Below are 24,324 nucleotides of genomic sequence, written 5' to 3'. Positions count from 1 at the left end.
CCTCCCCCACCCCGTAAATATATTTAATAGAGCTTACTGATATTTGGTCCATTTCCCACATAAATCAGCACTACTCTGCTAGTGGATGTTCTTGCTCAGGTCCAAGACTGTAACAGAGAAACACATGCACACAAACACACAGGTCATACTAGCACACATGCACAATGAAGTTTCACAGCTCTGAGAAATGAGCCAGGGTCTAGGTAGTGAGTAAAAAGCCTGCAGAGAAAGAAGGGTTGAAGTTGTAGCTTGCTTTTGATTTGCTTTAGGTAAGAGTTTAGTTATTACTACTGTGATGTGTTCATGCAGGTCTTTTCTGAGCTACAGTTTGCTTAGTTGACTAGAACTATGTGCAGGATATAGCCAACAACCTTCAGTGGCACAAATAAAGGGCATCCTCTAGCCAGTGGCCAATAGCTCATGCCTGTAATCCTAGCTACACAAAAGTTTGCAATGTGAGGATCATAGTTTTAAGCCAGCCCAGGCAGGAAAGTCTGGGAGACTCTTATTTCCCAATTTACCACCAAAAAAACCCGAAGTGGGGCTGTGACTCAAGTAGTAGAATGACAGACTTGAGTGAGAAAAACCTAAGAGACTGGGCCTAGGCCTTGAGTTCAAACCCCAGTCCTGTCACACACACACACAAAAAAGGCATAACCTCCTCAAATGGCTAGGGGGTGATGGAAAGAGCGTGAGATGTAAGAGCTTCCTGGTTCAGCCAGACCTCCCACTTCTTACCACAGGCAGATTACGTGGAGGAGGCAGATGCTTGAGGGAGTTCAGGATGGATCGCAGAACCTGTTTGCAAGGCCCAGGCTGCTGAGACCCTTAGCCTCAGACACTCCCTGAGTTGACCCTTTAAATGTCTAACCCACTGAATCTATACTTACTTAATCTGCTTCATAATTGATTCCCCCCCCCCACACACATCCTTTCTCTGCTACCAGCTGAAATAATTTCTGAACCTTCTGCAATATCAAGCTTGCAATGAGTCACACAACATGGGCAAGAATGATGCGTTGATGGGCAAGCGTGGGGCGGTAATGCTGCATATGATTGACACTGCAGGAGATCCACAGATTCGCCAGCTGGACACAGCGCTGGACGAAGGCCGCTTCCGGATGCGGCAGGTGGACAATACCTTCCGCAGCAAAGCTCCCACGGGCCCGGAGCTGGACGCTAGCTACAAAGGCTACGTGAGTGTCTCCACCCCCATGCCCCTGACCTGTACCCAGATCACCCACCTATGACAAAGAACGGCCCGTCTGCACCCCAAGGGCTTTAGAAGTTTTCCAGACACTGCAGTGTCCTTGAACTTATGAACATGGTGGTACAAAACAAGCCCTGTGCTGCTGGAGATAACCCAGAGTCCATTGTCCTGACCGGCCCGTTCCTTACACTGAGTGCTCAGCCAAAACCCATTTTAGTTGGGTGAAGTAAACTGTTCTTGGCTCCCAAGTATCGTTAGGCATTTTTCCAAATTTCACTGAGGATATTTGGCCAAGGTGACCCCTTGGAAGAGCAGATTTAGCTAATAGATTACTGACATGGATTTTCTTCTCAGTTCTTTTCCTAGGTGTTTGATTCATGTAAATGACTGTGGGAATGTTTGTGGGTTTGGTTTTGTTTTTGCAATGCTAGGTATCAAACCGGAGCCTTACCTACACAGGCAAGTGCTATACCATTAAGCTACATCTCAGTATTTTCTGTGGGGAAATCAATTCTAACTAATAACAGGGATTGTGTATTTCCAGTGCTCGTTGGACAGCTATTAGTATAAAGTCTCTTAATTTTATTTTTCCTAGTCCCGTTACTGACTAAGTAATTTTCTTCTGAGAAAAACTTGTTTCTGACACATGTTTAACCGAGGGAATTTTCAAGCAAATCTCTTCCCAGGGTTATACTTTTTATTTTACAACCAAGTTAGTAAAAGAAAAAAACTCCCATGATGTAATCTCAATTTATATGTGCTACTTTTTGAAATTAGGGAAGAAAATTGGCCTAGTTATATATGTGGATGTTAATATACTTTATAATGCTATTACACTGACCTCTGGATTGTGTAATGTTTAGTTTAGGTGGCACTGGGGTTTGAACTTAGGATCTGATGCTTGTTAGCAGGTGCTGTACTTATGAGCCATGCCACTACCACCTTTTGTTCTGGTTATTTGGGGCTAGAACCTTACTTTCTGCCTGGGCACACACCCGGACATCAAATCTCCTATTTTTTTGCTCCCTGTGATAGCTGGAATGATAGGTGCAGGCCACCACACCAAGCTGCTGTTTGTTAACATGGTGTCTCACAGACTCTGCTTCCTGAGGCTGATCTGGAACCATCCTCCTCCTAATCTTAGCATTCTAAATAGCTAGGATGACAGATGTGTGGGCACAGTAGTGCCCAACCATTGGTTGAGAAGGAGTCCCATGTATATTCCTGAGCAGACCCCAAAACTGGGTCCTCCCAATCTCTGCTTCCCAAGTAGCTAGGATTGCAGGCAGGAGCCGTTCATACCCAGCTGTGAAGCCTTTTGTGTGAAGTATCATCAATAGGTATGCAATTAGTGAAGTTTGAATTCGCCCTCTCCAGCAGTTACTTTACTATTTGAACCATGCCCCCAGCCCCAGCAGTTTTATAATGACCAAATCAATGACAGAAATTACATCTGAAATTTCATTTAACTTCACTCAAGTGCAATCAAATTGCCAGGTGCCAGTGGCTCACGCTTATAACCCTAGCTGCTCAGGAAGCGGACATCTGAAGATCACAGTTTGAAGCCAAGCTGAACAAAATGTCTGGGAGACATATCTCCAATTAACCACCCAAAAAACTTGAAGTAAAGCTGTGGCTCAAGTGTGGTCAAGGACAGAGCCAAGGTCCCAAGTTCAACCCCAAAGACCAAATAAATAAATAAATAAATAACTAGTGTTGGGATTTATTAAAGGCTTTGAGAGATATTATGATCCAAATAGCAAGAATGTCTTGAAATTATTTGTTGTTTTTTTTTAAATTTTACTTAATGAATTGATACAAGGTCTCATTAGGTAACTCAGGCTAGCCTCAAATTCTCAATCTGCTGAAAGCTAATATTACAGGTATACACCACCATGCTGCGCTATGACTTGTTCTTTTAACTTTTTAATATCATATATGGTGTTAAAGTAGAATTTGGAAGCTATCTATTTGATTTCTAGTATTTATTCCTTGGATACCAATGAGACTTTTGCTTTAAGTTTTCTCCTAAAGCAGTTGGTTTTAGTATCGCTTGATACTCTTAAACATTATAGTTATTTAATATGGAAATGTTCCCCTGATATTATCCCCTGATAATATCCCCTGATAATATCCCCTGTGGGATATTAGTTCTTCCACATTTCAGTTTAAGGAAGAAAAAGAAGAAACTTAGCAAACGTACACATTATTTTGCCAATTGCAGCCTCTGAGTTTGGAGTCCCAGATTCATTTTATCTCTTTTGATTCAGGAGCTTAAAAGGAAATTGAAGGGCTTTGCACATGAGTCATGTTGTGAATATATCTTTGGGGCTTTGGGGCTGTGTTTATGACTGTTGTTTGCTAGAGATACATGATTTTAGGCTGTACTTTAGAATACAGGGTCTCAAGTTCTGGCTTAGCTTTTCTTCTTTTTGCTCTACATCTGGCACTCCACCATTTGAGCCACACCTTACTTCCTGCCTTTTGCTAGATAACTGGAGCTATGAGGTTCATGGGCTTTCCTGATGAGTTGGCTTCAAACCAGGATCCTCAAATCTTTGCCTTCTAAGTAGCTAGGCCTGAGCCACCAGCTCCCAGCTAAGCTGTACTTACATTTTGTTGAGTAACACAGGGAAGCAGAATGCACTTAACTGCCCTTGCTGCAGGACGACAAAGATGCTTTCCTCAGAAGTGCTTGTCCTGTGAGACTGCATTATAGTGACTTCCTCCCTTCTTCCCTTCCTCCCTCCCTCCCTCCCTCCCTCCCTCCCTTCCTTCCTTCCTTCCTTCCTTCCTTCCTTCCTTCCTTCTTTCCTTCCCTCCTCCCTCCCTCCCTTCCTCCCTTCCTCCCTCCCTCCCGTCCTTCCTTCCTTCCTTCCTTCCTTCCTCCCTTCCTTCCTTCCTCCCTTCCCTCCTTCCTTCTTTCCCTCCTTCCTTCCTTCCTTCCTTCCTTCCTTCCTTCCTTCCTTCCTTCCTTCCTTCCTTCCTTCCTTCGTCCTCCCTCCCTCTTCCTTTTTCCCTTTCTCCTTCTCTCTTCTCCTTCCCTTCCTCCCTCTTTCCCTCCCTCTCCCCCTCTCTCCATCTCTGTCTAAACAGATGAAACTCCTTGGTGAGTGCAGTGGCACCATCGATTCAGTAAGGAGACTGGAGCACAAACTGAAGGAAGAAGAGGAGAACTTTCCTGGCTTTGTTAACTTAAACAGCACGGAAACCCAGACAGCTGGTGAGTGTGTTTTGTTCTGTTCCAGTGGGTGCAAAATAACAGGAGCCCAAGACACTTAGTCACATCTCCACATTCCACTGGGCTCCTTGACTAATCTAGTCTGAAACTCCTCTCTTGGCCTCATGATCTTCTGTGATGGAGGAGAGAGGCAGAGAGCATCCTGGGAGTTCCCCATGTTTCATTTGTGATAAAGCACCATCTTGAATGGAGCCAGTCAACTTGTTAGCTCTGTGTTCTCAGAGTCCTGTTGTATGAAAGAACCAAGCCTGGAGTGCTCTGTTCACATGCTTGCTTATTTCACAAAGCCCAGCATAGTATTAAACCCATTTTTTTCCACTCCATTAATGTGAGAGAAGCAAACAGGAACCATACATTGCCCTCATTTAACTACTTACATGAGACAACAGCAATGTCCAGTGGAATCCCTTTTCTTCCCGTTGCTCATTGAAGCTAGCCACCAGCATATGGTTAAAGCATTTCCTAAATATGGCAGGCGCAGAGACATGCTCACTGTCCTGCCCATGTCCTGACAGGTGTGATTGACCGATGGGAGCTCCTACAGGCCCAGACCCTGAGCAAGGACCTGAGGATGAAGAAGTGGCAGCAGTTCAACTCCGACCTGAACAACATCTGGGCCTGGCTCGGGGAGACAGAGGAGGAACTGGAGCGGCTCCAGCATCTGCAGCTCAGCACTGACATCCAGACCATTGAGCTCCAGATCAAAAAGCTAAAGGTAGCTGCCTACCACCTTTCCTACCTAGGCCAAACAGGAACCCTCCCACCCTCACGTGAAACACTCCCCCTAGCAGCAGAGCAGACGCCGACCAAAGATGACCAAGAATGCTCGCCCAAGCCACCCAAATCCCAAGGATTCAGAGACACGGCTTCAAAGGCAGAAAAATGGACAGCCTTGGAGAAGGGTCCACCCTATCAATCACTGAATGACACAGTTAGGTCGCATGAACTGTCTAGGTACCTCTGGAACCTATTTAACCTCTTGTGTAAGGGAAACATAACTAAAGTCCAGCATATCTCTGTTGAGAGCTGGAAAGAAATCCTTTCCAAGACCATGTTTATGTCATTTCGTGGGTGATCTGAGGCAATTATTTGACCTTGAATCATCCACACTTGTGAACCTTGCTATGCTGGTGGCCATAGCAATTTTGTGGTACTGAGTAAAACAAAACGCAAGTGTTGAGTATTTGTGGACAAGCACCTGTCACTTGCCTTTGATTTTTTGACTTGAATAGGCAGAGGGCACAAATGGCCGTCCTGTATGCCAGCTCTGGGTCTCGGAAATTCTCATTGCTCTGCACTGCTTTCATAGGTGAAAACTTGTCAGCACTGCATGGTCTCAGAGCGTGGTTTCTTCTCAGTTTCCGGACTGCTTCTGATGTTGTTTGTTTGTTTATGTGTAGAACATCTGATGTCGTTTTCAGAATATAACTCCCCTAGATCTCCAGACACAGGACGAAGCGTGGTCCTTTTGTGTTCCTTTTGGATATGCTGTTTAGGCGGAGTTGATGTTTTGGTAGCTTTCCATTGGCAGTTGTGTTGTTTTGCTTTACATTTTCAGAGAGAGAGAAATGAGCCTTCTCCACGGATAAACTCACAGTGGCATCTTATGAAAAAGTATCTGCCCCAACCCCAGGAATTTCAGAAACAATACTGCATGAAAGATGCAATTTACAGAATCCCTGTAATGACATACTTTCTCCTCCGCAGTCTCTAAATGACTCCAGTTAGTGCTGCAGTAGAGCCAAATTCCTTGAAATAGTTAGGAAAATCTAAGAGCCCATGAAATGAGGGCAGAGAAATAAGGCCTTGGAAGTCAGCCTGCATGCTAAAGGAAACCATTCTTCTTTCCTGATCCTTCCTATGTGTTCTGTCTACATTATCTGTTCATCTTATGCTCTCTCTGTGGTTGAACCTCTGGTACGGCATGTTAAGAATCTACTGATAAATGAAAGCGTAAGTCACACTGGGAATGTAACCGAACTTACAAGAAATTGTAAGTGAGAAGTTATAAATCCATGGAGCTTGCATAGTGGGGATTTCTGAGATTGTTCACCCCAGCTTGTTTAAATACCTGTGGATTTTTTTTTTGTAACAGAACCTGAGTATTTAAGTTTTAATATATAATTCTGAGATCGAATTCTTAGAATTGAGCTCTGGGTTGTTTAGAAATGCATAAAGCCAAAAATGAGTTGTGGGAGCTGAGTGCTGGTAGCTCACGCCTGTAACTTAGCCACTCGGGAGGCTGAGATTTGAGGATCATGGTTTGAAGTCAGCTGGGGAAGAAAAGTTAATGGGACTCTTATCTCCCTCCAATTAACCACCAAAAAGAGCCAGAAGTAGAAGTGTGCTTCAGATGGCACGTGAGAGCAAGAGGCCCTGAGTTCAAGTTCCACTACCAGCACACACACACCCCAAAATACATCATTTCGCTGCTGTGTTTATGATGTCAGATTAAATAGGGTAGCTTGAGAAATCCCATTTATTTTCTCTGCCATCCCAAGAATGTGGCCTGAGACACAGTGATGTTCCCTGGACCTCAAGATGAAACATACTTTCTTAAGCTGATTTTGACTAGTGACCTAGGATGAGTATACCAGAAGAAGTATTTGTAAGCAGGTTTCCTCTTGCTCAATACTAGCAGAGCCACATTTTGTTTTGTTTTGATTTGGTTTTGCTATGGCTGAAGCATTATGCATGGTGCTGACTTATTCAGACTCACTGGGCCACTGTGCCAGGGTCATGGTTGTTTCCAGTAAGGCTCCTCTCCATCTTATTTATCCTTCCCATCTCTGATACTTAACCCCAATACCTCAAGCCCTTGGCAAGCACTGTAACAGAGTTAATGGTCAGTCTGTCCATATGTGCTCTTGGCAAAGGTGGATGCATCCCAGGGATAGAGGTATACACCTATAATCCCAACACTTGGGAGGCTGAGACCAGAGGATTATAAATTCAAAACCAGCCTGTGTCAGAGAGTGAGCTCCTGTCTCACACACACAAAAAAAATAAAGCAAGAAAAAAACATGCAGACTTGTGTGTGTGTGTGTGTGTAAATGTGTGTTAGCACTATAGTGTTTCCATTATCATTCCATCTTGACCACATTCTCTTAAGATCCACCCCTGTGGTCCAGTGGCATTTAATCAGTGTCTCCTAACCGTGAGTTATTCTCAGTGATGCACCCTCGCATGTCTGGTGTAGGCATCCTATTAAGGCCAGTTCTAATTAAGGACTCTTCTCCTTTGAGTGAAACGTCTTCCAGAGCCTTAAACTCGACTTGTACTTTTTAAAAACGAATGTGTTCCCCCACTGTGTGGTAGGAGCTCCAGAAAGCCGTGGACCACCGCAAGGCCATTGTCCTCTCCATCAACCTGTGCAGCTCCGAGTTCACCCAGGCGGACACTGAGGAGAGCCGTGACCTGCAGGACCGCCTGTCCCAGATGAATGGTCGCTGGGACCCGCGTGTGCTCCGCGCTGGAGGACTGGCGGGGCCTGCTGCAGGATGCTCTCATGCAGTGTCAGGTCAGTGGGGTTGGGGACAGGTTGTGCCTGGTGCCAAAACCTTGCCATCACAGTTAACTTGAAGGATGCACTCGCTCCCTCCAATCAGTGTCTGAGTAAGGCACCTTTTCCTTTTAGTGGGGAATCTGGGCACGAACCAGGAATCAAAGCCTCTTCATCTATCTTCCATCTGACTAAAAAGAGGCTATGTCCAAGCTGGATGCCTGTGGCCTGCACCTGGAATCCTAGTTACTCAGGAGGCTGAGATCTGAGGATCGTGGTTCGAAGCCAGCCCAGGCAGGAAAGCCTGTGAGACTCATCTCCAATTAACCACCAAAAATACTGGAAGTAGAGTTGTAGTTCAAGTGGTAGATCTCCAGCCTTGGTCCAGAAAAGCTAAGAGAAAGTCTCACACACACACACACACACACACACACACACACACGCACACACACACACACACACACACGACTATTCCCTTATTTGTCTCTGTTCTGCTATTCCTTCTTTGACACATTTGTTTATTTTAGTCATCCCCCAAACACACACTTCCAGAGCAGGTAGGCAAATATTTCCTGGACATGAAGTAAGCATTATAGATATTTATTCATCCATGCATATCACCACTATTTGCTACATTTCCACAGCATGCTAGACAGGACACCAGGCAGACAAATACAGTATAACCTCTTATTTTGTTGGGAAGACCAAAAAAAATTGCCAGGTAATCATTAAGCAAGACATTTAACCGACACTGGTGATTGGAACAAGTGTGTAAGACCAATTGAGGAAGGCAGCCAGAGCAGTTCTGCTGGTCTTTGAGCTGACACAGAAAAGACACTTCTAGGAAGGAGAAATGCCAACTGTCGCAGAAGCAGGAACAGAAAAGCAGCCAGAGAGGCCAGAGTGTCATAGGAAGTGATAGGGAATAGAGAATCCATCATAGAGCATCTGAGCTGGGCATTTGGAAAATATTCTAAGCCCAGTGGGATACTGAAGGACTTGAAAGCTTAAAAGAGGACAGCCAAGCAGTTATGCCCCAGAACCTCCACTGTGGTAGCATGCCCTGCCCTTCTTGTCCAAAGTAACTGTGTGAGCAAATGGATGGACAGAGGGCAATTAAGCCCAGACCATTGAACATGGGGAAGATGGGAAAGCACAGAGCACAAGAGAGTTGCTTCCTTTCAGCATACCCATTAGCACTGCTCTTCTTTGAGATGTTAAGTACTTTTGATGCCAACTTACTTTATGTCTATATGTATTCCCAAAGGATAGAGCCAGTGCTTTTGTTCTGATCATTGTAAGCACACCACATCCTCCCTAAGAAAGGACTTGTGCAGCTGATTGGACAAACCAATGTGCATGCACCAGTGAGAGCTGTGGGAGAGAATAGTAATCTATTCTAGAAAAAAAAAATGAAGTTAGGTCATTCGTGGTTACTTTATACTCTTATGTCTTTGAAGGGTTTCCATGAAATGAGCCATGGGTTGCTTCTTATGCTGGAGAACATTGACAGAAGGAAAAATGAAATTGTCCCAATTGAGTCTCACCTTGATCCTGAGATCCTGCAGAACCATCATAGGCAGCTTATGGTAAGAATGCTGGAGAGGTCTGTCTGTATTTCTACCAAAGGTGTGTGTGTGTTGACCATTGGTGTAGTCTCTTACCCACTCGCATAAGCCCCTAATTTAATTCCTTAGGGTTTCCAGTCTCTATGATATAAATGTGCTTACATCTCCTCTGCCACCTTTAGCCTTTGTTCAGTTCCATTCATCTTAAATGTCCTGAATTTCAAGTAGCTTGTCTTCATTAAGACAGCTTTTTGGTAAATGGTCCTTATTTTTAACCTGAGTTTCATATGGTTTATCTACATCCCAATAGTATAGTTTGTAGCTAACTGTAAAAGGGTTATGAAACTCTCATTTCAGTCCTTTATGGGAGGGGAAGGGTTACTTAGATTTGAACTAAGGGCTTTTCACTTGCTAATATCCTACCATTTGAATCACACCTCCAGCCCTGCTTTTTGCTAGTTACTTTAACTATGGAATCCATTGGACTGTTCTCTCCATGCTTGCCCCAAACTGTGATCCTTCGGAATAACTATAATTGTAGATATGAGCCACAAACACTAGGGTTTTCGTTTGTCTTTTTAAAAGAAATTATTCTTTTCAAGCTAAAGCAAATACAGCAGTTCATGAAAACTTAGGAAAGGGGAATACGATGGATTACTTTATCGTCATCAGTGGACACAAAGAAAACATGCCACTTCTCAAGAATCAGGAACTAAATCTCAAGTATCAGGAGCTGAATTCAAATAGCAAGTTACTGTGTGGGTTCTTGGGAGAATCTAGTGCACTGTGTATTCAAATGGATTTTCTAGGAAATTGGGAACCGTATTTGAGCTCCATTAGGAGGAAAAAATGTTTTGCCTTTTGCAGCTTTCTGCATTTTTGAAATGGTCCATCTTCACGTCCAACACTTACTAACCTAAACTAGCAATCACAGCTTTTAATTCAGTACTAGAAAGGTCATAGAAAGCAAAAGGAAATTGCTGTGCAATTGTGTTTTTACTCAGCTTTGACCTCTGGCACTATACTGTGAGTGATGAATTACCTTGTATCTTTTTTTTTTTTAAGTCTTGAATAGATATCAGTCTGGTCAGACCTACTTGAGTTTTGCTTTATCCTGATATTCATGGGTTTTTAAAATTTCTGTTTGTTTGTTTAAAAGAGGATGGTATGCTTCATTTACATAATGCTTTAAATACCTCCACACCCCTTACTCGGTGTATAGCTTCCAATGATGCTACTGTGGATTGAAAACATAGGCCTCCTCCCGTGAGAAAACAAGACCAGAGAGGTTCAGAGGCCTTGTGCAAAGTATTTTTTAGAATAGCCAGGGTGAACACCTAATCCCCACCTCTGTGCCGTGGCTGAGGCCTCCTTTTGAGTGTGAGCATCACAATGATCGCCCACTTTGAGAACTTGGTCCACCTACGTGAACTCCTTCTATGATGCTTCCCATTATGTGCACAGCAAATAAAGGGAGAGCTGCTGGAGTCCCAGCGCAGAGTAGCCTCGCTGCAGGACATGTCCCGGCAACTCCTGGTGAACGCTGAAGGCGCGGACTGTCTGGAAGCCAAAGAAAAAGTCCATGTTATTGGAAACCGGCTCAAACTCCTCCTGAAGGAGGTCAGTCGTCATATCAAGGAGCTGGAGAAGGTTCTGGACATGTCGAGCAGTCAGCAGGTAAGCCCTCATCAGGCTTCAGAGAATCACCTTCCTACGGGAGGCCAAAGCACAGTCTCCACTCGTGTTGGACCCCCAGTGTCACACATGTCAGGATGGGGTGTTTGCTCTCAGCTACTGCCCTTCCAAATCCTGTCTCAGAGCACAAAAGCTAACTCATATACTATATGTGGTATATTATCATAACACACTGCCTTGGATTCTATTAAATCCAAAACATCTAGTTCCTGTTGCTAGACTACTGTTACCACCACTACCTGCATGACATTTGGTTTCACCCTGCTTATTTAAGACTTTACACATGATCAGTTAGCCATGATAGAACAAACCAACCGTTGCATATCACTTTTGAAGTCCACACCTATAAATCTCAAACTCTCACCATGCATTTCTTAGTAACTAATTCACAGATAATGGTCCTCCGCTCGTTTGTCTTCCCATTGTTCTTTACTGTGGTGAGAAATGTACTGGCTTGTACAGGGATGTGCGGTGAGATCTCCAACAGTCAGTTGTGCAATGCTCTCATGAACTCACACCAAGTCCCCCACAAGCATGCGGAAGAGCAGTCTGCTCTGAATAGCCACCGAGACACAGGTAATCCAATTCCTCTGAATCTGTAAATGAGGCTCCTGAAAGATAGCCATTTGTACCAGACTTGAATGAATTGAATTCAGTCTGGCCTGAGTGATTTGAAGCTGTCAAAACAGACTCCTTCATCTCCCAAATCATATCAACTCATGCACATCTGTGTCCCTCACTAAATAAAGCTACAATAATTCTACTATGGTTGTATTTTTCAGAAGGGCCAAACTTACAGCCAGGAAATCCCACTTGACACTAGAAGAGTGAGGTCTCTATGTAGTTGGTCTGGTTGCCTTTCTCCCAAGGAATGGTCTAGTCTTGATGGTGGAGACAGAGGAAGGGATTGCACTGGTGGTGTATGCACAGTGGATAGCATTGTGCATAGGGAAACCTCATGGCTCTGGGACCTGGTGTTGTTAAAGGACTCTCTTTCTCTTGTAGGATTTGTCTTCCTGGTCCTCTGCTGATGAGCTGGACACATCAGGTTCTGTGAGTCCTACGTCAGGAAGAAGTACCCCAAACAGACAGAAACCGGTAACTCTCCAGTGGTCCTTGTCAGCTAGCTCATGGTGGGGGTGGGGGGGGGTGGGGAAGAGACACTTGGGAATGACAGTATTTGTGTGTACACCACCGAGTCCACAGGCTTCAAGAAAGAGTCCCTCAGCAGGAGAGGGTTGTCACCAGCGTAGAACTGCTTTCCCAACCCCAGCACGTGCTCAGGAATGGAAAACAGCTATTTCGCTTATCCAAAGATTGGGGGCTCAACATGGGGTTGGTATGCAGGAAGAAGAATTACTTTTCTTGCTCCCATGGCCATTTCTAGAGTGGACACAGGGTGGCTTCTCCCATGGAACCACCACCACCATACCCACCTGTCAAAGGTGGGCTGCCACATGCAAAAGGCCTCAGTCCGACGTGGACGAGCTGGGAACACCTGCTGAGCCCACTGGATGGATGAGTGGAGGGCTGGCTGATTCTCAAGCAGAGAGGCTTCACAACAGTGATCTTTGAAGGGTTTGGGTGTCTGTCCTAACCCTAAAAAAGTGGCAGCTACTCACTCAGCTGACCCCCACAAAGCCTGTGGGGGGGCTGCCTCACAGAACATAGGGAGAGAAAGCACACTTGGCCCCTGCTACCCTCTATACCTTGACTTCTCTGTGTAATTAAAAGCTTGTTTTTCGTTTTGTTCCTTCATTTTTAGTTTTTTACTATACGCATTCCATTTCCCCTTAGTTTTTAGAAGTAATGATTTCATTTGTACTTTTTTTTTGTTAAACACACTTATGTTCTATGCTGATAAATGTATTATCCTCTTTAGGACTGTTTTATTTTTACTACATTCACTAGTTTCCTATAGATCCTAGTTTAAGAATGTGAAGGAATACTGGCTTTTCAATTCAAACTTTAGCCTTGGTTTATCTTGGATACTGTAATTTGTTGGGCTTCATTACTACACAGTACTACATTATGTTACTACCAAAAAAATGATGTTTTTGTGTCCTAAAAGGTGAACAGAATGATGTAAAGTATGTTTGCAATATGTACTAGGTGCCAATGCTGGTGGCTTATGCTTGTAATCCCAGCAACTCGAAAGGCTGAGCTCTGAAGCTCAAGGATCAAAGCCAGCCTGGGCAGGAAAGCCCATGAGGTTTCATCAACAATTAATCATCAAAACACTGGAAGTAGAGGTGTGGCTCAAGTGATAGAACATCAGCCTTCAGCCAAAAAGCAAAAGTATTTGGGCCTTGAGTTCAAGCCCAAGCACAGAAGAAGAAGAGATAGAGGAGAGAAAGAGGAAGAAAAGAAAGAAAGAAAGAAAGAAAGAAGAAAGAAAGAAAGAAAGAAAGAAAGAAAGAAAGAAAGAAAGAAAGAAAGAAAGAAAGAAAGAAAGAGAAAGAAAGAAAGAAAGAAAAAAGAACAGAAGGAAGGAAGAGAGATATATGAAGAAAGGAAGGAAGGAAGGAAGGAAGGAAGGAAAGAAGGGAGGGAGGGAGGGAGGGAGGGAGGGGGAAGGGAGGGAGAAAGGAAGGAAGGAAAGAAGGAAGGAAGGAAGGAAGAAGGAAGAGAGATATATGAGGAAAGGAAGGTGGAAGGAAGAGAGATATATGAAGAAAGGAAGGAAAAAAGAAAGAAGAAAGAAAGATATGAAGGTAGGGAAGAAAGAAGGAAGAGAGATATATGAAGGAAGGAAGGAAGGAAGGAAGAAAGGAAAGAAGGAAGGAAGGGAGGGAGGAAGGAAGGAAGGAAGAAAGGAAGAGATATGAAGGTAGGAAAGAAGGAAGGAAGAGAGATATATGAAGGAAGGAAGGAAGATATATGAAGAAAGGAAGATAGAAGGAAAGTAAAAAAGGAAGGAAGGAAGAGATATGAAGGAATAAAGGAAGAAGGAAGGAAGAGAGATATATGAAGGAAGGAAGGAAAATAAAGGAAGGAAGAAAGGAAGGGAGATATAGGAAGGAAGGAAGGAAGGAAGATATATGAAGGAAGAAGGAAGGGAGATATATGAAGAAAGGAAAGAAAGAAGGAAGAGAGATATATAAAGGAAGGGAGGAGATATGAAGGAAGGAATAAAGGAAGGAAGGAAGAGAGATATATGAAGAAAGAAAGGAAGGAATGGAGGGAGGGAGGATGGAAGGAAGGAAGGAAAGAAAGAAGGAAGGAAGGAAGAGATATGAAGGTAGGAAGGAAGGAAGGAAGAGAGATATATCAAGAAAGGAAGGAATGGAGGGAGGGAGGATGAAAGGAAGGAAAGAAAGAAGGAAGGAAGGAAGGAAGGGAGATTTATGAAGAAAGGAAGGAAGGAAGAGATGAAGGTAGGAAGGAAGGAAGGAAGAGAGATATATCAAGAAAGGAAAGAAGGAAGAGAGATATATAAAGGATGGAAGGAAGGAGAAAAGGAAGAAAGGAAGGAAGAAAGAGATATGAAGGAAGGAAGGAAGGAAGGAAGGAAGGAAGGAAGGAAGGAAGGAAGGAAGGAGTGATATAGAGCACAGCCTAGTGAACTTTTCTTGGTATTAGTAAATGTGCAGAGATGTTTAGGTAGAAGACTGGTTGTCACTTCAGGGTGTCCTCCAGAACCATCATTTGTGTTTATTTTATGACTAATAATTTAGACATGAATTCATATCACTTCTTCAATTGAAGAAAAGCCAGTTTCCTTGGTTTGTGGGTACTGATCATTTCATTTAATTTGTTGTTTCTTTGCTGCCTTTTTAGTTATCTTCATCAGTAGCTTGTCTTTATTTGCCTGGACTGAACACTCTTCTTTCTTTACCCCTGTTCATTGCAAACAGCCACGAGGCAAATGTAGTCTCTCCCAGCCTGGACCCTCTGTCAGCAGTCCAAATAGCAGGTACCTTGTTCTCCTGGTTTCCACACTGTTCTAGAACCTCAAGAGGATGATGAAAATGGATCATGACTTAGGAAGGCTTGTCTCTGGTCTGCCTCATGATAGTTGAGAAATCACTCATTTCCACCCACTCTCCTAGTCGATTGGAAGAGCTATTTCTCAATGAAAATCACAAAAGAAATCTCCGAGCATAGAATATTTGGATTTCATCAAACTTTTGTTAACTGTACCAAACCCATCTGGTCCTTTCCATCAAAGGGCATTCTCTGTGCCCACTGTTTAAATCAGTGATGATTCAATCACCATTGATTCATGGCAGATTTTTATCATCCTCTTCCTTTCTAGATTATACAATAAGACAGGTAATCAATCAGTGAATTATTACTATTCACAGAACCCACAGATCTGCATAAAATGTACTAACATCCCCAGCTTTTTTTTTTTTAATCTTCCTGTTTTATCCAGATTGTGGGTTTTGGAGTCTCAAAATGGCTAAGTCCTGATTTGGTGTCCTTCATTGAAAATTTACAAGCACCCTTTTCTCTTCTGCTTGTCCTAAAACTCCCTCTTGCCCGCACACTCAGTACTTACCTTCCTCACACATGGCAAGCTCTCTCACTCGGATCCCCCATCCACCCATGCCCTGCCCAGTAACCTCCCAGAGCTGCACCCAGCTGCCCCTCTGCTCCAGCCCTCCTCCCTGAGCCTCGTTTCTGCAGTTAGAAGTGCTTTGCCTTCTTTGTTGTTGGCGTGATGTCTGTGCTCCTTTGCCCTTCCACCGATCAGTTCGTGTTTCCCCAGAATTTTTTTTTTAATGAAGACACTGTCTTGAAGCTAGTTTTTTTTTTTTTTAATATTATTATATTATTCCGGTCCCAAGAAGTTCTCCATGAAAATATTTGTCCCTCTGGAACCTTATCACCAGTGAGCAGGAATCTTAATTCCTGGAAGGAGGGCGGGGAGGGAGAAATGTAAAACTGTAAACAACCCCTGAGTAATAGTTTAATTCCCCAGCTGTGTGCTAACGGGCCTGGCTATTTTATGTGGTCATTCCCACTCAGCTGAAGTAAAGTGGAATGTATTTTGATATGCTTTCTGGTTTTAAGCTTTCTTTTACTATGGCTATTCTTCTGTTATTCTTTTCTTCTCTCTGTCTCTGTCTCTCTCTCTCCCTCACTCTCTTTGTTTAGAAGAGATGTTGTGGGGGCTGCCTTTTTATCCCTAGCAAAACAGCAATAATGAAATATGGAGAAAAATTCCCAGAGAATTTTGAATGTAATGGACACTTGTGGGTGTTCTGATACCCTCTTTGCTCCATATAAGAAAAGAAAAGAGGGGGAAAAGCATTTGTTAAAGAGCATCCCTCTCTTTCTCCCAAACTGCTGGTAGGCCATGACCAAAAACAGACAAAACCTCCATAGTAGGTTTTTGGGTAATACCATTGATTGCCATGAGAACAAGATTGCTTATAGACTCTTCTGCAGTACAGACGGTAGTTACCTTTGCTTTCCAAATATCCAGTCCATCTGCTCCCACAGCTGTCTCAGATAGCTGCAGAGATCTTCCCACAATGCCAAGAGCAGCACGTGCTTCCATGTATACTGAGGCCGGGACGGCCATGTCCTCGTCACAACTTCTGCAAGGCACCTTTCAGCTCTGCTCTGCCCAACACTGTTGATTAACATCTTTCTGAGCTTTCAGCACCAAGTTCACTGGGGCTACCCAGGGGGGAATGGAATACCAATAATCTTTACCCAAGTGGCAAATAAATCCAACACTTTGGCAGAGGAGTTTTACATTCTTGGGCTTCTTAACTCCCTGGCACCTCAGACTGGGTGCAACCATGCCTGAAAATAACAAGCGGTAGACCGTGGTCGGGGGCAGGGGAGGAGTGGGGAGGAAGTTCACACACTGCCACTTGTCACCGTGCTCCTTTGCAGAGAGACTTCACATACCTTGTGTTTGATCTTGCACTGGTCCAGCGAATCTGAAAGGTCACTGCAGTAGAGTCTGCAGTGAGAACCTCTTAGGCACACTTTTTTCTTCTGAGAAGAGTAAGACAGATTTGCAAAGGCCCTAGGTATTGGTTTGCAAGGAATAATTAGATACATGTTTTCTGGTTGTTGTTGAAAGGCAAATATTAATATGGATACTCAAACAGGTGCACAGGCTGCCTAAGGAAGTGCAGGGCCAGCTATCTATGCCATTATTAATAAGAAAAGAGTGGGGTTCTAAATTGACTCCAAAAACTTACCTTCTGAGCCTCGTATCCAGGAAACACTGGGTTCCAAAGGCCACTAAGGAAAGCTGTAGACTATAGAAAGCCTGAAAATGTCAGTACATCAAATGCACTTACCAAACAGCCAATATTGGCTAGTGAGGATCAAAATGAATTGAACCTTTCTTTTCATTGAACTTTACATGACATGTGCACAGAATTAACTCATTTCCTTTTCCTTGGTTGTGTAGAACTTTTTAAGTCACACAGCCTGTAGTAGCATTCAGATTTCTCCCATCTCTGTCATAGGTACTTTGTTTGGTGTGTGTGGTGTGTTGTGTTGTTAGGCCCTGCTTCTTCCCTACCTTACCATATTACCTTTCCTCACAACTAGATGTGTATTTTGGAACAAGACAATTCTGGAGCAATTATTTCTTCAAAAGTTTGAAAGGGAAGAATGCCAAAATTATTTGCCTGTAGAGAATAAGCACATTATATTTGGACAGAATTACCTTACATACTTCCATTGATTATGTTTCTTGAATAAGCTTACACATTTCACTTTTCCTGTATAAACACAGTCTACACTGTCCTTCATTTATGTGATAAGACCAATGGAGAATGACCCATGTCTAGACAGTTTGTTTCTTTAGTTGTTTTTGTTTTCTCCTTCTTGATTTTTCCCATGATTCTTGAAACTTAGATGATTTAAAAATCAGTAGATACATACCCTTTTTACTCTGAGAGATTTAACCTGCTGGTCTTAAAATACCTAGAACACAGTTACTCTGAAGAGGAAGCAAATTTAGGCATGTTACAACTTCCATAGTTGCTCCCCAAGAGGTGAGCATTGTTCTTAGTAGGTAGATGAAACATCTCAGTCAACTGTGTGGACAGCTGCTAAGTACTGTGTGTCCGTTGCAGCCCATTGCATCTCCCTACGTTGCTATTCTTTAATATTAAAAGACACACAGCAATTAAAGGTTAATAAAGAAGGCTCTGATGTTGTTAAATGTGCCATGTCCTTCAAAAGGTCCCAGAACATGTGAGCTCAGGATCTGAAAATGATGACCTTTCTAGTGTTTCACAGGAATAGTCAATATGCCACTCTCATTTTGATCTTGATCATTGACCTAATTACTAAAAAACACAAAAGCTAATAATTGACAAAGAAGAGCTATTCCTCTGTGTTGGGTTGACATATCAATATGTGTCAATCTTCTTAGCACTAAAAGTCTTTGAAACAAACTACTGAATCATGAGCTATCAAACAGAAAATGATTTTTTAGTATATTAAGTGCGCTGTCCTCTTTTTCAAGTTAGAAAACCAAAAGCCAGAGAGACTACAGGACGTCCCTGTAATTATGTAACTACATAAACACAAACTACTCTTATGTCACCACAATGATTAGGTGGTCCAGGAGCTTTATGACTAGAGGCATTGATAATAAATACCAAGAAAGCAGTTCTAAATATATTAGGGTACACATATTCTCTTCTCTGCTTCAACAAGTGAAATGCCTCTGACATAAATGACTTGTAGGACTGTCATTTATGTCACCAAACAAAAGGTCGTGGCATAGTCAGGATTGTGATGGACAGAGATTTTGGTGAATTCCTGTGACATCTCTCTGTGAAATGGGGGGGTGAGTCATTTGGCTATCTATAGAGTCCAGGTTCTGGGAGTTGAGTTCCAGGGTTGAAACCTGAATTCTGATACTCGGTAACTGTGTCATCTGAAGCCTGCTACTCATATATATTCTGGGTCTTTATTTCATAGTCTATAAATGAAGCTAACAAGCCTACACCCAGGTTGACTGTAAGGAGTATTAAGTGAGAGAACCCAAGATACAAGGTCAGAGTGTCGCCTAGTGATTTGAAGAATAACCGTTAACTCTCCTTAGCTACTTATCTACCACATTAGGAAATAGACTGCCACGGCCCAATCTCAACATGATATTTCATAATTAGATAACTTGGGAAGTTTCTGTTTCTCTCCATCCATCAATAAGGTAGATGGATGATATGTTTCTTTTATGCCTTACTATATCTCTACAAAATATGCATTTTTTCATTCTGCTTCATTAGGAATAATTCTCTGGGCTTGGCATAGGGAACTTAAGCAACTTGGCCACTAGATGGTGATTGAATTCTTGTGGCCTCTCAGTTGGGAGCTTGTTTACACTGAAAAATTAGTAGAAATCATAAATCATATAAAACATGGGGCTGAGAAGTTGAGAAACCGTCTAGTCTAATTTGAAGAGTCAGTTAAGGGGTTGGTACACAGAGGCAAGGAGGGTTGTTTAAGGATACACAACTGCTAGAACACAACCTCAGAAAGAAACAAGGTTCTAAGTTAGACCAAGACATTTTTTTGTTTTTGTTTGTTTTCTCATTATACTACAAGAAAGACAGTGCTGATTGGGGATGCTAGGAGCTTCTGCAGAATTAATTTGTCTCTTCTTTCTTCAATAGCTTAATAACAGAGTTTGGAGTAGCCCTCACTACTCCCCTTTCAGGGGATTATAACTGCTTTTCAGTTTAAGTAGTACTTTCTCAGATGACACCCTTTTTTCCTCCCACTTGGTACTTGGGGGTAATCTGTCTTCAGGAATTAACAGTTAACAGAAAGCTACAAACCGTGTTTTCTTATGATCCAGACTTACGGAGTTACCAAGATCATTTTATCTCTTCATATTTTTCCATCCACCTGTCAGCGGCTGTCACTTTCCCCGAAGGATGCTAAAAACCATTCAGGAATGCATGCTCATGTGTGAGGATAGGTCATTCTGGTGTTTTTATTCTTTGTACCTGTGCAATCCTATACAAATGTGGATGTATAGAAATGAAATTTCTGTCTTCATCTTTTCTGCTAGTAAACAAACAAACATTAGAGGCTCCTTCCCAAAGAAAAGAGTAGTGTGAATTCAGAGGCTGCTCTCCCAGTCAGCATTCATTCTTGAGTACTAAACTCTGTGCTCAGTCTCCTGTACACTGTTGTAAAGGATGATCAAAATGCAAAAGTGTGGGATTTTGACCTTCAAGATGACAATCTGTCCCCTCCAAAAAAAAAAATGGTGGCAGCTTTCCAAAGCCATAGAGTGAGTGACAAGATAAGCCTAGAATCTGCCCTTCAATAGCAGTGTTCTGTAGAGAACTCCATTGCTAGTCCTCATCTTGTAGCTTTGAAACCCACTGTACTGCGGGTCAGAAACTGGTCCAGTGCAAGATGCAACCATGGTATCCTTCCAACACACACACACACACACACACACACACACACACACACACACACACAATTTTCCAACAACTTCTTTAGTAGTGGGGTAACAATCCAAGCACACTATGGAAAGCTGGCATCTCATTGCCAAGCTGGGCTGTGTTTCCATGGCCACCTTGCCATTCCAAGATGGCACTGACACCCAAAAGCAGTGTCCATCCAGTGTCTAAATTACTTGAGTTTTTCCTTTTGTGTTGGTTTTACTTTCAGGTCCAGAAAAGATGGCTCCGATTCCTCCCTTTCTGAGCCTCCACCGGCGAGGACGGGTCGAGCTTTCCTGTTCAGAGTGCTCCGGGCGGCTCTTCCTCTTCAGCTGCTCCTGCTGCTACTCATCGGCCTCGCCTGCCTCGTTCCCATGTCGGAGGAAGACTACAGTTGTGCCCTCTCCAATAACTTTGCCCGATCATTCCACCCCATGCTCAGATACACCAATGGTCCTCCTCCGCTCTGAACCAAGCCAATGCCATCTGCAGGAGGGCTGGCGGCAAGAGGAAAGTAGGGCTCAGAGCAATCCCCGACTGTCAGACAGGACCTTGATCTTGGCAGAAGGCCTCGGTGTGGCAGCTTTCTCTCTCATCTACGTCCAGTGTGTGAAAATCATGTCTTTGGAAATGGGTGATAAACAGTGACAGGCGGAGAATAGCGAGAAGGCCTGGTACTTGGAGCTCGAGCACTAAAGACATTAAAGGCATCCAAAGTGGCCCGGACTGGTGAATTTGGGGCCTTCGGCTCATTTGATGCACAGCCAAGGATTTCAGTGGACCATCTGGGCAGCCTTCCCATGCTACTGCTGCCTCTGCCCACGCACCGCGTCTGTATTGTACCATCTACCAGCCCGCGAGTGTTTGGGAGATTCTAGAACCTTGTAACATAGGATTTTTAAGAACTTACATGGCAGCTTCCCTTCTCCCTTCCTTTGGGGTGTGATGTTCTAACCTTTGCTTTAGACGCACAAGCTGTAAATCTAAAAGGCACTTTCATTTTTTTAAGGTCTAAAGAGAAAACCTAGATGTAATCAATAAGATCACAGGAGGCTTTATGTGAAAAAGAGTTGAATGTTATAGTATAAAAAATATTTATGTATGTACAGTTTGCTAAAGCCAGGTTTTGTTTGTATTGATTTCTTTGCATTTATTATAGATACTATGAAATACTGTGTCTCTTCCTTTTGCTTTCCCTGACAAAAATGACTCTAAAGTTCTGTACTAAGCTTGGGGCATGCATTCCCGTCACATTTTCCAAAGACTGAGTGGCAGAGTAGGAGAGGAAAGAAGGCAGTCGGTGAGTTGACACACCGAAGCCATGAGGCATGGCTTTCCCCAAATGCTAGCTCAGCCATTGAAACAGGAGCCCAATGTGACAGATGAGACCAGGTCCCTGCCCACAGCCCTCGCAATCTTGAGTGCCTCACTGTAGAGGAAGAGGCGTAGGGTCTTATCAGGAGCACCGCCCCCCCCCATCAGTAGCCACCTGGCGACAGGTGTATGTGTTGGGGGGTAATGTTCGTGGAGGAAATGCACCTTTTGGAACTGTGGAGTGGTAAAGAACATGCTGGGAGATTTTCAAGTGGCTTCCATCTACACAGGGAAAGTAGGAACACAGAATGATGTCCCAAGTGAGTGGGGGCTGTGGAAGGCCATGGGCAAAGGGGCCCCCAAGGATCAGGAGAGAGTAGGAAGGGAAGGGATGGGAGCATTTGGTAAAGACATTCACACGAGCAAACAGGAAAGGTTAGCCAGAGAGAACAAAAAGAGAATCCAGGGAGCCAGGAGGGAGAAATAGAGTTGGGAACAAAAGTGTAGTGAAGTCATAAAAGAAAATAAAAATCCGGGGGAAGAATGAAAGGGTTTCGGGAACATTGTCTGTGAGCAGAACAATAGATTTTTCCAGAAAGTGGACCTGCAGCAACAACCCTTGTTGTGAGAGAAGTGGGAAAACAAGTCTTTGAAAGGTTTTCAGCGGGACGTCGGCAATCTGAGGCTGAGATTTACTGTCAGGAAGACAGGTTGGGGTAGACTGATTCATTGCCTGTACTTTGGGGCCAGATATTAAAAATTTACAGCTACTAAATTTTATTGGCAAGTCATATAAAAGATCATAAAGCAAGAAACAATGGGGTAGGATGATTGATGGAAGCTGCTCCTGGCTAGAGAGGCCGGGCCTCCCAACACAGTTTGATGGCTGTCTTTTCTGCTCTGTGCCCACTGGTCCGCCCACCAGCACCAGCACCCAAACAGCCACAGGGAACTGTAGAGCAATGAACATACTGTCAGAGTGCATGCCAAGTGGGTGCAGCCAGGCCTGGGGAAAGCAGCTATCCACAGCCCACTGGGTGGGCAGGAACTACTTCAAACATACTTAGAGTCGGGTCCCGGCTAGGCCCTCACAACTTCTCATTCTAATTGCTCATTCTAAGCAGTCCTCTGCAGAGCTTTGACCTATGTAAGACTCCCATCTGTCATCTTCGGAAACTTGAGATGCAGGCAATTGAGGAAACCAGACAGGAATCCAATAGAAATAAGATCAAGCTTAGGGCAGGAAAGGAAGATGACGCCTGCTAGACAAAACTCTACAGAAAAGTTGGTGAGACTCTTATCTCCAATAAACTACTCAGAAAAAGCTAGAAGTGGCCCCGTGGCTCAAGTGGTAGAACTCTTGCTTTGAGCACAGAGAGGCTCAGGGACAGCACCTAGGCCCTGAGCTCAAGCCCCAGGACTGGCCAAAAAGAAAAAACCAAAAGGCAAGGATGGTTTACTGGCTCGGAGGCAGCGTTCCACTCCATCACGTGACCTGATGTACTAGGGAGGATGTTGGGTGATGGGAGGAAGTGTCACTCACTGCTGATTGTGATTTCAGATTTCATAATACATTGTAATATTGCTGGCTGACTGTCATATCTACAGCAGTCCAGAGATTAAGCAAATGAAAAGTAGCAGCATTTCATCTTCCAGTCATCTCTCCTTCCTAGTTTAGTTGTACATCCCCCAAGAAAGCTGATATTGGAGGACTCCCCTCCTTCACTGATAAGGGAAGCAATATGAGGAGGAGGTACTTCCTGAGTGATCTCCTGAAGCTGGTCAGGAGTTGAGAATGGCTGATAAAAACCCAGCAATACACAAGCTGACCCATGACAGGCATTGAATCTGGGAGCTGAGCAAGCTGGGTGGGACGCCCACATAATCTTCCTCAAACTGAAGGTCACAGAGAAAGCAACCGACCTTGCAGACTATTGAACCTGTTGCTGAAGACAAGCATGTATATGTAACGGAACTGGAAGCCACCATTAATGGTAAGAGGATGAAGTCCCCTGGGAACTGTGCTATGAGTGGCAGTGTCAGATGCCATCATCCTGAAGAGACCCAAAGCCTTCCTGAGCATTTTATTTTTAACGTCCAAAGTTCTGTAGATCAGCAAGCTTTAGTGTTGCTGGACACAGCTGTTGTTGTTTGGGGAATTTGAACTCAGGGTACTTACTCTGTTTTCTTGCTTGGCTGGTTGGTGCTCTACCACTTGGGCTATGCCTCCAGCCCAGATTTTTGCGAGTCTTTTCAAAATGGAATTTTGCTGAGTTCTCTGCCAGAAGTGGCAGTGTAGCTGGAATTACAGATGGAGCCCACGGGTGCCAGGCTGCTGAACAGACACATTCTTGTTGGGTTCAGAAGGTAAAGCCATCAAGCCTCTGACCTGTCTTTCCTGG

General features: G+C 43.7%; 1 protein-coding gene across 1 annotated transcript in view; it reads left to right on the top strand.

Moving 5' to 3' along the window:
- The window catches only part of Syne1 (spectrin repeat containing nuclear envelope protein 1), a 367,506-nt gene extending 345,728 nt beyond the window's left edge, over positions 1-21,778 (top strand). The window contains 10 exon segments of the mRNA XM_048354307.1: positions 1,069-1,196; positions 4,307-4,433; positions 4,967-5,166; positions 7,770-7,907; positions 7,909-7,971; positions 9,414-9,542; positions 10,986-11,198; positions 12,222-12,314; positions 15,074-15,132; positions 20,838-21,778. Coding sequence (XP_048210264.1) covers positions 1,069-1,196; positions 4,307-4,433; positions 4,967-5,166; positions 7,770-7,907; positions 7,909-7,971; positions 9,414-9,542; positions 10,986-11,198; positions 12,222-12,314; positions 15,074-15,132; positions 20,838-21,078 — 1,391 coding nt within the window. The 3' untranslated portion in view covers positions 21,079-21,778.
- Positions 21,779-24,324: the final 2,546 nt, after the last annotated feature.

The sequence above is a fragment of the Perognathus longimembris genome, chromosome 9 (genome assembly GCF_023159225.1).
Source record: "Perognathus longimembris pacificus isolate PPM17 chromosome 9, ASM2315922v1, whole genome shotgun sequence".
In the NCBI taxonomy this organism is placed as follows: domain Eukaryota; kingdom Metazoa; phylum Chordata; class Mammalia; order Rodentia; family Heteromyidae; genus Perognathus; species Perognathus longimembris.
This window is presented reverse-complemented; position numbering and strand designations above follow the sequence as displayed.